General features: G+C 47.0%; 1 protein-coding gene across 2 annotated transcripts in view; it reads left to right on the forward strand.

The window, feature by feature from the left end:
• MTMR14 (myotubularin related protein 14) overlaps positions 1-13,759 on the forward strand; it is a 31,253-nt gene that overhangs the window by 7,597 nt on the left and 9,897 nt on the right. For both annotated transcript variants that reach the window (XM_079317110.1, XM_079317111.1), the window contains exons 7-17: positions 341-414; positions 3,145-3,215; positions 3,781-3,855; positions 6,159-6,225; positions 7,176-7,261; positions 7,499-7,575; positions 7,819-7,855; positions 9,317-9,387; positions 10,011-10,060; positions 10,274-10,412; positions 13,123-13,299. In XM_079317110.1, the coding sequence (XP_079173236.1) occupies positions 341-414; positions 3,145-3,215; positions 3,781-3,855; positions 6,159-6,225; positions 7,176-7,261; positions 7,499-7,575; positions 7,819-7,855; positions 9,317-9,387; positions 10,011-10,060; positions 10,274-10,412; positions 13,123-13,299 (924 nt within the window). The remainder of the gene's footprint in view (positions 1-340; positions 415-3,144; positions 3,216-3,780; positions 3,856-6,158; positions 6,226-7,175; positions 7,262-7,498; positions 7,576-7,818; positions 7,856-9,316; positions 9,388-10,010; positions 10,061-10,273; positions 10,413-13,122; positions 13,300-13,759) is intronic.

Here is a 13,759-nt window from a genome sequence, read left to right on the forward strand (position 1 = left end):
CTGTATCAGTGGGCAACATAACTTCTTTAATCTGTCTTCTGCAGTCTGAGTGGCTTTTTCCCTGTAGAGCTTATATTAATGAGGCAGTCATCCCTTCAGAACAGAGACAGCATAGGAGCCCTCTGTGCATAGGAACAGAGGGAGATGTTTCTCCTGCTTACCTCAGAGAAAAGCTTTTGTGATTTTGGGCTGTACCTATTTATGTGGAAGTGTTGAATAAGTTCTGCCCCTGCTGAAGCAAGTCATAGCACAGGGAGATGCAACAGGTATTTTTTAGATGCTGATGGTTGTGCAAAGAGCATTCTCTAAATATGTGCTGTTTTCCTCTTGTCCTGTGCAGTGTGACGTCTTCTGAGAAGGTGGACAAAGCTCAACGTTATGCTGATTTCACTCTTCTCTCCATCCCATATCCAGGTACAGGAATGATGTCCAGAGGGATTCACAAGGGACAGGTGACAATTCGTTTCTGGGGACTGGGAAATAACTCTGTGTGTGTATATGTAAATGACTGTGACTTGCTGAATGTTTCCTATGTTCCCTCTGGAGAAAAACTCCTTTAAACTGGGAACAGTGCAGTGAACCTGGATCTTCTGGCAATGTGAGTCAGCATTAGGCACTCTTTGAGGTGGCAAAATAATTTCTCAGCAGTCCTTATTAATTCAAGCACGGAGGAAAAGTCCCAGAGGTGGAGCTAGTTAAGGTGGCCTTTGACATCTCTGCAACTCCAAACTACTACCTGATGCAAAATATGTATCTTGTTCTCTTGTTACGTAAAAACCCAATTCTTAAGGGTAATTTCTAATCTAGTGTTCTGGAGCTCCACTGTAAGAAATGCTCAGTGCTTGCAGAACAGTTCACCTGAGCCTGCAGTGTATGACAGAGGCAGCCCTTTGCAGCCTGTCTCCCTGGCTATATCCATCCCTGTGCCTAGCAACCACTGCTGGGTCACTTGCACTCTTACAGATGAACTGAATATTCCTGTCTGCCTGCTGATGTCAGGCTTGGCGACAGGATCAGATGCAAGGTGCTGTGCTTGAGGTCTGTCTGCAGAGTCTTCTTTCTCCCTAGAGCACAAAGAAAGGGAGAGGAGAAAAAACCAAAACTCTGGTGGATGATCCAGACCCAGACTTTTCCTTGATTACTAGTTGTTGCTCTTAAACATTTTTTAGGTGTATTTCCTTTTATACAGAAATTAGTGGCAATTCAGAGAAGCTACATGAAGATTTCTATCAAGTTTGCCATACAGGTTGCCAGAGTGTACTGAAATAAGAGTATTGCTGGTTTCTGTAGTACATAGCACAGATATATATATATTGCTGCTGCACACATCATCAGACTTGGAACATGAGAAAGACTGTGTACACAGGTCTTCTGTAGGGCTGTAAGGAATGAAGAAGTGACTATAGAGTTAAGCTGAAGAGTTGTTTCTGTATGGGGATCTGCATATGGTAAGCAATGATGGTTCCACCTCTTGTTCCCTCTGGGACAGCTGCTTTCTTTTAGCAGCTCTTCACTGCCATGCTAGAGATAAACTTTATAAAACTGCAAATATTCCCTGCAGATGTTGCCTGATTTCAGCAGTGCTGGTCCATGGGGGAATGTTGTCATTCTGTTAAATCTAAGGAATACACATCTAAGGATCAGCAGCCCCTCTAGTGACTGGCCAAATGCCATGATACATTCTTATTGATGTTTCCAGGGTTGCACTGAAAGAGTTTCTGTTTTGTAATTTGTTTCTGAAGTTATTCTGAGATCCTGTCGCCTTAGGTGAGCAAGGCAGTGTCCAAACAGAGTCATAGAATTGATTGGAAAAGACCTTTAAGATCACCGAGTCTAACCATTAACTCAGCACTGCCCAGTCTCTATTAAACCATGTCCTGGGTTCCACATCTACTTGTCTTTTAAATACTTCCAGAGCTGACTCCACTCCTTGCTGAGGGTGAACTTGATCCCCTCATCCAGATCATCAGTAAAGATATTAAACAGGTCTGACTCCAATACTGAACTCTGGAGAACACCACAAAATCTGGGGCCCAGACACCAACTGGATTTAACTCCATTCACCATCCCTCTTTGGGCTTAGCCATCCAGACTAATTTTACCAAGTGAAGAGTAAGAACTGTCTGGAGTGAAAGACGAGTTAAAATGGGATATCTGTAGAAGCTTTTGGTATTTGTGGATGCCAACACTTATGCCATAATCCCCAATTCTTTGCATGAAGCTGTTGTTTAATTGGAATTAAATCTCAACTGACAGACTGTGTCCTGACTGCATATTTGAGGATTAGTCCTGTCCTTGCACAAATACTCTTTTCTTGGGTTTTTTTTCCATTGAAGTTACTTGTGACCTGTGGGGTGGGAGCCTCTTTCCATCTTCTGTGCCTGGCACAGGGGTGCTGGGGTGGTGTGGGCACAGTGGCACAGCTGAGGTGTACACAGCACACTGGGAGAGGTGTTTTGTGCAGCCTGCAGGCAGCTGCAGTGCTAATGGTGCTGCTCAGCTGTGACTAAGTGACTGCAGCCTGCAGCAGAGACTTCAAATAGTTGTTGGAGAAGAGCTGAGCCAAAGGACACACTTCAGGAGGGGAGGGCTTGGGAGACAGCTTGGAAGTGGTTATGTACCCCCTTCCTTCAGATGAAATAAATCCCATGTTTGAGAGAGAAGACTTAAATGTGAGAGAAATGAAGCCACCTCTGACAGAGCCCTTGTTACCTGCCCTGTGAAAGTTGGCTTTCCCCGGGGCTCTGCCAACACCTTCTTTTGGTGGTTCCTTCTCACTCAGCATGTCAAGCTGGTGCCTTAGATCTGTGCAAAAGTCCATGGCCCTGCAAAACATAGCTCCTTGGTGAAACCTTTTGTTCAGGAAAAAATTAAATCAGTCCCTCAAGCTCCCCGTTTGCTGTATTTGGAGTTTGCCCTTTGCTGTGTGAGTGTCTGTACTGCTAAGTGCCCTGGGCTGTTGTTGCTGGAGGCCGTGCTGCAGAGTGTACTGTGGATTACTGCTCTTCTCTTCCCACAGGCAGCAGTTTTGATTGGTTTGGATTTCTGGAGCCTGGGGCTGCCAGCACTCCTAGTCCCATAGGGCACTTCACTTGTTAGATACCAGTTAGCTGAATCGTTGTTCATTATATTCTTTTCTTGCAGGCTGTGAATTTTTTAAGGACTACAAAGACCGGGATTATACAGCTGAAGGTCTCATATTTAACTGGAAGCAGGTACATGGATGTTACAAAGTGGAGAGCTGTCTGTTTTACTGGGCTTAAGTCTTGCCTCTCAGTTCATGTGCCTATTTCCAATCACAAAAAGGAAATCAACAGGACAACAAAACAGACAGGGAATGCATTAAACTATTGATTGTAAAATTCATATGTAAAATAAATTAATCATTATCCTGAAGTCTAGGATGCTTGATCTCTCATGGAAGGTAGGGGTTGCTCTCAGTTTTGAATTCTGGCCTTATTAATAGCCTTGGTTCTCAGTTCTTTCTTCATATTTTGTCTCCTGCTAGGGAGGTGGTTGAGTGGCACAGTCTTACAGGAATTCAGAGACTAATATGCCCAGCTTTCACTGTTGAGAGCACATAAAAGCTCCTCTTGTCCATTAGTCTTTCCAAGAGTCTGAGTTTATTCTTACATCTTCAAGATTTTACATCCAAAGATGCTTTGCTGAGATGTTTTCTTCTCATGCACCATTTGGCATTTGTTGTCTTGGTTTTTTCTGGAACTCACTCACTTCAAGTCATGACTTTTCTCTGACCAACTGCATTTGGGTTTTTTACAGGACTATGTAGATGCTCCATTAAGTATCCCAGTGTATCTGACCCAATCTCTGAATATTGATTGGAGCGAGTACCAGGTGAGCAAAGTGGGTGTCTCTGTGGGAGGTCAGGGATGTATTCAAGAAGGATCAGGAGAGATTTGAAATCTGACTTGCTCCTATTGCTGTAATCTGGCTCACTTCATAGCATCCCAGTGGGGCAAGGCTGCTTGACAGTTCAGAACAGCAGTGGAAAGCCTGTACCCAAAAACTCCGTGGCTTGCTGTGTCCCGAGGCAGCTGACTGTAAAGTCAAACCTTCTTCTGTAGCTTTTGAAAATTTGCAATCCATTAGGGAGATAGGTTGCTAACAAAGGTAAGGAACAAGACAGGAAACAGAAAGCAGTATTACCTGTTCTCATCTCAGCTCAACATGAGCCTGCCCTGGGCAGACTGCCTTGGCTGTGAGAAGTCTTGAGAGACATCAACCTTCTCTGTGAGCAAAGCTGAGGGACTGGGCACCTTCTTCATGGGTATGCAGGGTGCCTTACTATGGGAGAGGAGCAGAGAATCATAACTGACCATGGCAGGTCTCCACTCCCTGTTATGGAGAGCATGGCAAACAGTAATTGAGCTCTTCTATTTGCTCAAGCTTCAGAGTCTACCTCTGCTCACACCAGGGAGTATCACTTTATACTAGTGATTAGTATGCTCCATTTCACACATCAGTGGATCTACCAGATTTTGTGGGACTTGACTTTGCTGGAGCATGTCACATTACTGTGCCCTGTGGCCAGAAGCACCACAGAACTAGCAGAGCTCCCTGTGCTGGGCCAGTGTTGTCAATGATGTAAATACTGTTTAAGTGCCAGCATAAGCAGAATCACAGAAAAGTTGAAGCAGAGCTAATAGAACTGTAGCTTGTGTGTGGCTAGAAACTTGTTCGCTAGAATACTGAGCAGCCAGTATTTTAAAAAGGTTATTAAAAATTGAAGAGGGTGTAATAAATAGATGCAGAAATTATTTGAGACCTGGAGAACATGCTTCACTCAAAACTCTCAGTCTGTTTAGCTAATCACTAAGGTGATGGAGGGTTGACTTGATTAATGTGTAAGTACATTTGTAGGGAGAAAATAGTAATTCTAAAGCACTCTTCAATCTGGGAAAGAAGAGCTGCACAGGAAGCAATATCTGCATCTGAAATCAGGCCTTCAGATAAGGAAAAGAAGTCTTGGATGTTATTTTTGAGGATAATCTGCTGGAACATGCTGCCAAAGGAGTAATGAGCTGTCACCCGTATTTGAGATGCTTCTCTGGGCAAAGATGTTGCCAAGTGCAAGCTTCAGGCTTTACTTGGGGCAACTGAAGAAAACTTTCTTCTTCATGATGTAGAGAGATCAGACTGGATAATTGGATGATGCTTTCTAAAATAAGCAGAAGATGGATTGAATTGGGCAGATAAAAGATTTTGTAATTATGTGTTTTTCTGCTGCAGGCTGACTGTGTTCCCCATTTCCCTACTGTTTTGTGGCTCTGCAGGCTTTACAGCTGAGCAATATATTCTTTGACACACTGGTTACACACAGATGTGCACACATGCAAGCACATAGTGAGGGTTCTGGTGTTGTGGTCACATGTCACTTATACCACTAACACTTCTGCCATGAAATATATTCCACTCTGCTTTTTCCTTGCCAGTGCTATCTTATTTCCCTTGAGCTAGTCCTGATTCTGATCAAACCATTGAAATTCCCTGCATCTGCTTGTGACATGATGGTCAAGTGACAAGCTTGGGCTTGCTCTGAAGTTCTTCACCTGTATGTCCTGTAGTACTGGAGTTCTCCGAGTTCAGAGCCCTTCTGTAGTTCTGCTGTTTGGGGGTTACTGAAGAAGTCCAGTGCCTGTCTGGAGGGTGGGTGAGGGTCAGCCCTGTGCCAGCAGCCTGCTGGGGACATTTTTAAGGCCCACAGAGTTTTGAGCAAAGTGCTTGGTTTGGGGAACAGGCACTGGCCTTGGCCTGCACATCCCATCGTGCTGCTGGCATTGCACACGTGGCTGGAATGTGGCTCAGCCTCTTGCTTAAGTGCACGTGTGCAGAACTGGGTCAGTGCTCTGCAGGTGTTTGCTGCCTCTCTGAGCATGGGCTGCTTGGAGCAGCTCCTCTGACAGCCAGGAAGACAGTAGAGATGGCCTTTTCCTGTTTTATTTGCCTACCTGCTGTCTTCTCCCAGAGTGCCTTTTGCAGAGAATGGGGAGCTTGATAAAAAGGGGAAAATTGTCACTTTGAGGAATGGCTGCATGTTTATTTCTGCTTTGTTGCTGTTCTGGATAGAGCAGCTCTGAACTGCAGAGCACCATTTTGCTGTGGGCAGACCCTTACCTTCAGTATTCCTCTTTCTACAGAGCTGGGACCTTGTACAACAGACACAGAACTACCTGAAGCTGCTGATCTCCATTATCAATAGTGATGGTAAGGCAAACTCCTTCCTCTAAGCAGTGTAACTGAAGCAATCACTGTCCCTGGAAGAACAGCTGATGATATTAGTGCCACTGTGGATCACCTCCCAATACAGAAGTCACTTTTAATTCTCTCCCTTCAAAACTGGGTGATGATTCTAGCATCTCAGAACTCCAGCTCCTCTCTTACAGAGGGACTTGCTGATTCCTTGAAAGCCCTTTCTTCCTGAACATTAAAAGGGATATCTTAAAACTTAGCCTAATGTTTTACTACTTCAAACCTAAAGAGAAGGAGCATTGTGTCTTTGATTTTTGACTCTTGCTTTTGTTTTTCTGGTTACCTGTTTGTCTCCCCAACACAGGATCTCATTTAAGACCCCCTTTCCACCCCCTTTCATCACAGACACCCCAACTCTTTGAAGAGTGTCTGTTGCCCTGTGTTCCCTCAGAGCACTGTGACCTAGAACTGATGGGTGGAGCCATGACTGGCAGCATGGCCAGCTATACTCTCCTGCAGTAGCTGTGTTGGGACACACTACAGGTTTCTGTAGGGTGTAGGATTTGTGCCTTGTGTGGGCCTCTGCTCAATGTGCAGCAGGAAGGTTAGTGAGACTGAAAAAAATATTCAATTGGAGCTGTTTTCTCACCAGTACAGGAATAGATTGTGATAGTGGGTTACAGCAGGGTAGGTGCATGTTCAGGATAGTAAAGTGATGTTCATACCTAATGACTCTGAGCAGCTGTCAGGACCAGGACAGCACATCAGCTGGTGCAGCTGACAACCCAGGACACTGAGCAATTTGTTGGCTGCTGTATTTAAGACAGAATGTTCTGGCTGAGCTCTGCTCTTGAGGCTGGGCTATGGGTACAGAGAGTAGCTTGTCTCTACAGATTTGCCATAAAGAAGTCATTGCTCTTGTTGCAACATTCTTTTTTTTCTTCTCCTTCCTACCCCTGGGGCAGATGACAGCGGGCTCCTGGTGCACTGTATATCAGGCTGGGATCGAACGCCTCTCTTCATCTCCTTACTGCGCCTCTCCTTATGGGCTGTGAGTACCTGGCTCACCTCCTCTCTTTCTGGGGCTCATTGCTTGGAGGGTGAGTGACTGTCACCAGGAAGTGGTGGTGGAGCTGTTCATGTTCCTAGTGTTCCTTCAGACATACTGTCACAGGCAGGAGGAGGAAGATGGGCACCCTGGATTGCTGTGACAGTTTTCAGCAGATCATGAATTCCCAAGTTTAGTCCCCATGGCTGTTGCCTGAAGGCTGTGTCATTTGCTTTGCAGGATGGGCTGATCCACACATCCCTGGAGCCATCTGAGATCCTCTACCTGACAGTGGCCTATGACTGGTTTCTCTTTGGGTAGGCATGAAAAGTTTTACTTGCATGTGCATCCCTGTGCAACAGGGAAGAAGCCTTGAGGGGTTATCTTTGATATTTATTCACAGCCAAAGATTGATATCTGAGCAGCTCCCAATGACCTGGGACAAGAAGGGCTGGTGCCTTTTTTTTCACCTAAGGGCTCAGGCATCTGGCTGTTCTTGACAGTTTATACTCTTCTGCTGATTCTGGCATGTGACTGAGCTTCCCTTGCTCTCTTTCCAGGCACATGTTAGTTGATCGACTCAGTAAAGGAGAAGAGGTGAGTGTTGGGTCTGGGACAGTGGCTGACCAATGCTTTGTGTTCTCATGGTATCTGTTTATAGTAGAAGCATTCACTGCCTGCTCCTGGTAGTATCAGTGGTGAGGCTGGGCTCTAAAAAGATTTTTCAGACACTGGAAATATGAGGTAAGAGCCTTGCCCCGTCACTTTGTGATGCATAAGTTGTGGGCTTACTTCTCTCTCAGACTACAGTTTTGTTGGGAGGTGTCACTCCTGCCAGTGTCTTTCCTGTGCCATTAGTGTTCAGGCCCCACATCAGAGGGTGCTAGGACTTGCTGTTCAGCTCAGCAGTGAAAAGGATGCTTAAGGTGTGTGATTTCTTGAAAATAAAGCTGGATAGTCTTGTGTGCTTGTCCTGAGTGCCAGCCCTCCTGCCTGGGTGCTGCAGCTGCATGTGGCTTGCATGCCATCACAGGCTCATGGAGCAGCTTGTGCTGGTTCCAGTGTGTGAACTTGGTGAGATGTGACTGTGGGTGCACATATGGGTCTGGGATGCACTTAAAGTTATTGTAAGTAATTGTCTTCAAAATCTTTCACAACAAAAAAAGAGATTGCTCTGACTGTAGTTGCAGTACAGTGCATCATAGTGCACTGAATAGAAAAGAGGTGGGGTTTGTGTCTAACCCTGTTGCTATTCCCCTTCTCCTTGAACTCTCACCTTACTAAGGAAACTTCTGCCTTCAAACAGCAGAGACAGAGCCCTGGCCTCTTTTCCATCTTTCAGGAATACAGAATCCCCTGAAAGATTAAGTATCATTCCTCCTGTTTGTTCCTTTCCTGGAGTTCTACTGGCTCAAGCCTGAGAGCTCTGCTCTGGTGCCTGCTTGGCCATGGGTGGAGACAGTAGCTGCAGCAGGAGAGAGGGTGCCTGGCTGCCTCTGGCACTCCCTGCTCCCCACCTCTCCCAGGAGAAGGGCACAGCTCTGCACGGGTGGGTGAGGTGGCAGAGGCACAGTGGGGTGAATGATGCCAAGCAGACTGGGGTGTGGCAGGGCACGAGCCTGGGGCCACAAATGCTGTAGGTACCTCATGCCAGATGTGGTACTGGTCTGCTGCTGAGGTGGAGCATGTGGCTCTAACTGTGCAAGTCCTGCTGGGTTTGCTGCTTACCTGGGGTATAAGCAGCTGCTGCCATCTCAGTTGCATTCTGCACTGATGGCATAGGTACGTGCTGTGGGCTTGCAGCATGTGTGCAAGGCACTGGTAAGGAGACTCCTTATTCCCCTTCCTTTCTGGGCCTCCCTGTGGCAGGGAGCAGAGGGGCAGTTTACATGGAAGAGGAGGTCCAGGATGGGATGGTGGCAGCCCATGGCATACTGGAGTTTGGTAGCTACAGATTTTTTGCTATCTCCTTCCTGCCAGCACCTCCTCACCAAGATAAGAGGCTGCATGGAGCCTCGGGTTCATTCCTGAACCGCTCTTTTCTTTCCCTTTGCTCAGATTTTCTTTTTCTGCTTCAATTTTCTGAAGCACATCACCTCTGAGGAGTTCTCTGCTCTGAAGTCACAGAGGTAAGGAGCCTGTGCTTGCTGCTGCATGGGCTACAGAGCCAGGGAGCTTGTTAGTGCTGCTTCTTTGGGGAGATGGAAGCCCTGGTGTCCTGGCCCAGTTTTCTTTAATTTATTCTGCACTCTGAAGGCTGCAAAACGGGGCCGAGGCTTGTGAGGTGCCACGTTGTGCTCTGAAAAACTGTCCATGCTGAAATGTGCTCTCTGCTTAATGACTGTCCGTGGCTGCTCCAGCACGGATCAGCCCAGAGGTGTGTGCTCTGGCTCAAGCAGGCTGCACAGCAAGCTCCATCAGGCACTGGTGGGCACAGAGATATGGCTGGTTTTTAATGGACTACCCAGTATAAACCCTTCTTATTTCAGGAGGGACAGAAAGAAGCAAAGCTCACCCTGGATGCTCTGAACAAGCACATCATGTGCAGTGTTTCCTGTTGCCACCTTCTTAAAGCATAGGGAGTTTGGGTTGGGGCTGTTAGGAGTCAGACAGTGGTTCATCCTCTCCCTTCTGCCCCTCCATAGCTAACCCCCACTACTCTGATGTGCTGTGTGTGACAGAGACCTGGCTATGGCCAGCCTCCACACTGCCCTGAAGTGTGCCTGAGGTAATTTTGTCTTTCCTTCCCCAGAAGGAAGAGTTTGCCATCTGGCTTCACCCTGGAAGAGATCTGTATGCTCAGTGAGTGCTGCTGTCAAGCATCAGTGCCCCTGGGTGCTGATAATGGTTCATTGTTTATGGGCTTGGGTTCCCAGCTTCAGGATGACCCCAAAGGGGTGTGCTGCCTGTGGGGCCTTGCAAGAACACAGGGCACAGAGAAATGAATTGCTTAAAAGGAGAGAAGGTGAGTGAAACCAAGCTGGTCTTCAGGTAGCTCTGTTTTCTTCTCTCTAGAGCAGAAAGACCGAGGCAGCACCACAAGCCTGAGCAGTGACTTCTCCCTGGGGATGGAAAGTTCCCCTGGAGCAGCTGGGAGCTTTACCTATGAAGCAGTGGAGCTGATGCCAGCAGGAGCACAGGCTCAAGCAGCATGGTGAGGAGACAACCACTTGGTGGGCTGAAGGGGGGTCTGGCTCTGGGCCTGATAGAAAAAGTATTTCTGAAGTGTCTTGCCCTCCAGATCTGCTCTCTATAGCATGGATTCTTTGGGGAAAGGAATTTGGCTGTCAGAAGCTTTGCTGCAACTTGTACTCTAGTGCTTCTGCATCAAAAATTGGAGGCCACCCCATGTTAAAAGGCTGTCAGGCTTCTGCAGGGATGCTTCTAAGTTTGTACATAGATGAGAGTAAAGCACATTTGTTTCATTTTCACCAGTTTCACTGTTAAATTTCATCCACAAAGGATTTCATTACTTTTAAAAGATGGTTTCAAACTACCAGAAAAATTACATTTGACAGCAGCCTCCTCAGGGAAAAGTGGAGATGGTTTAGCTGCCCTAAAATATAGCTTAATCAGAGTTTAGGAAAGATGTTCTACATGGGGAGTTTCTGCACTTAGTGAGAGTTGGGCTGGGTGGCCAAGAATTCCCTCTAAATTTTATCTTCTCTGCCAGCATGAGGCATGTGAGCTGAAAGCAGGTTCCTGCCTGCAGCAGTGCTTAGAGACATTTCCAGGGGAGAATACAGAATTTTCAGTACTGGCTCTTGATAGAGGGTCACACAAGACTTGCCTAGGGATGCAGGTGACTGTCAGGAAGCAGGGAAGGTGTCTGGCAACTCTGCTGCTCTGGGGCAGGTGTTGGATTTGCTTGTGGAGTTTCTGATGCTGTTTAGGGATTTCAGAGCCGTGCTGTAGGGTTGCCCCTCTCAGTTTAATTTTTCTCTCCTCTCCCTCAGCACATGTGAAGATGCTATTTTATATTGCAATTATTTTAAATTAAATCTGGGTTGTGCTGGAGGCATTTGAAATCCTCTGGGACTGAGCTTGGAGCCATGCTAGTGGCAGCAGCCTTTCTAAAGCACATTGTGTATTCAGTTTAAAGTGCTGAGAAGGGAAAGGAGAATATCCCTGCAGAATGACAAAATGGAGATGGAGAGTCCCAAACTCTTAGCCAAATGAGCAACACAGAGTCCTCTCATACACAGAGCTTTCCTATCCACATCAAAGCAACTGCACCAAATGGAGAACAACTTTCCACTTGCAGGGCTGCAGGATAGGGAACTGGATGCATTTATGTTGCTTTGAGTGCTCAGGACATACAGACTCAGTTCTGCTGCATGGAATCTCTGTGTGCCTTTTACAAGATGTGAAGTGACCAGAGCACACTGGAGGAGATAGCTGCAATTTTGTAGATCAAGGCTCAATTTTGCAGTGTGTTTCCTAGCTCTGGGTTGCTTTTATTTCTGTGGGAGGGAGACATCAGGCTGTGTTGGGGCTAGCAGCTGCTCCACGGGGATGGTTTGGGCCATGCCTGAGGGGCATGAGCTTAGGAAAGGGGAAGGTTGTGAGCCTTGCCATGAGTGCTCCATGAGGAGACTGGTCATGGATGTTTTACTGCAGGCTGTTGTGGCTCTGTAGTCTGGAGAACACACAGGGCTTGCTACAAGCTGGATGAGCTGGGCTGTGCTTAGCATGAGGGGATGCACTTTGTTGTGTTGCCCTGAAAACAGGTGGCCTCACAGTTTCTGTGCAAGGAGAGGCATTTGATTTTTAGCTGTTCAGACCTGTTTCTGCAGGCTGTACTTGGAGATGTTGGCAGCTATGATAACATGAGATGAATAAAGCTTAAGAGAGGCTGTGGTGTGATGTTTGAGGGTGGACACCCTTCAAGAAATGAAGAGAGGATATCGCACTTTCCACTATACAATGAGCCTGTCTTTAGCTGCACTTGCTGACAGTGCTTGAGATTTCAAAGCTGAAATACCCTTCCATGTTTTAGGAAGAGTAACATCTTTTTCCCCTGAGTGTGTTTGCTTCAGAATTTTTCTTTTTTACTTTTGTACATAGGAAGGTCTTTGTCCAGTTCAGTGTGGTCTCGGAAGGGGAGAAATTCTTGGGACTCTTCCCAGGGAAAAAACAAAATCAAACAATTGACATAAGAAGGAAAATCTTCTGAACCTGGAGCAGCAGTGATGTGAATTAGTCCCAAATGTGTACTTGTTTGGCATGTAGTTGGATGGTACTGTGAGCTAAGGCCTGAGGCACCAATGGACAGTGAATCATGACTTGAGTCTGAATGTGCTGGCTAGGAAAGAAGCCAGAGCAGTTTGGGCTGTCAGCATAGAAAGATAGAGAACTGAAGTGTACCTACATCTGGAGTGACTGTCAGCTACAAGCACATGGTCAGAAGTGTGGTCAGTGGTGCCCAAAGGGAATTGCTGAAAGGGAAAGTAGCACTGGTGGTGTGCGCACGAACGCCCACCTGAGCTGATACACACTGTGGAGTTGGAGCAGATTGAAATGGTCTTTCCCCGCTGGGAGGCCCCTTGCTCAAGGCATTTTTTGCTGCTAGACTAAACAAAGCAATCGCTGTGTGTGTGTGGGCTGGTGCATTCTCCCGTCTCTGATTTCCAGGTCACGTGGATGGTGATCTATAAAAGAATGGGCTAAGATGGGTTGAGCTCAGTGTACCCCCTCCCTGAGTGTTTACCCGTGACTCATGGTTCCTTGGCAGGGAGGAGGGCGGGTTCAGTGGAAACAAGAGCTTGTAGCTGCTGGGCTAAACTCCAGCCTGTGGTGGAAAGGCTTCTTAGCTGGAGTACATAAAAAAGTCATTTTTCTCACCCACATCCTCTGTCCCTCAGGAGGAAGAGCTGTGCATCGTCACCGCAAGCCGTGCTCTGGAGCAGAGCACAGCAGTCTGAAGACAGGCTGCCTTCAACAGGGATGGTTGAGGTCAAGTCCTCCAGCTCCTCCTCATCAACCCATTCTGATAACTTCCTGAGGATGGGAAGCAGCCCACTAGAAGTGCCCAGATCCAGGTGAGATAGGACGGAGCAGGGCATTTCTCAACAAAGTGAGTGTCTGATAAAGGGAGTGGAGGGCTGCACTTGTGTGACTCTGGAAACACTGGAGCACCTGTGTTTATATCTATGGACATATCTTGGGAGACCTATTCCTGTGTAGTCTGGCCTTGTCTGAAGTGCTGGCTGATAAAGCCAGACACTCCTGCCTGAGCCCCTAGAGGAACTGTGCTGATAACAGCCAGCTGTCTTATGCCTGTCCTCAGCGCATGCCTCAACTCTGAGCTCTGGCATCTCTGCATCCTGCATGCTCTCAGCTCACAGCACTTTCTCTGTCTAACACATTCACCAGGGTCTGAAATGGCAGTAGTGTTTGGGGAAGGAAGCTTTTCAAACCAAGCAGACCTCACTCTGCATCTATCCTGTCCCCCTTTTTACCTGCTGACCCTCCTCATGACGCAGGTTGGAAAAAACCAGG

This window comes from Erithacus rubecula (genome assembly GCF_903797595.1).
Source record: "Erithacus rubecula genome assembly, chromosome: 13".
In the NCBI taxonomy this organism is placed as follows: Eukaryota; Metazoa; Chordata; class Aves; order Passeriformes; family Muscicapidae; genus Erithacus; species Erithacus rubecula.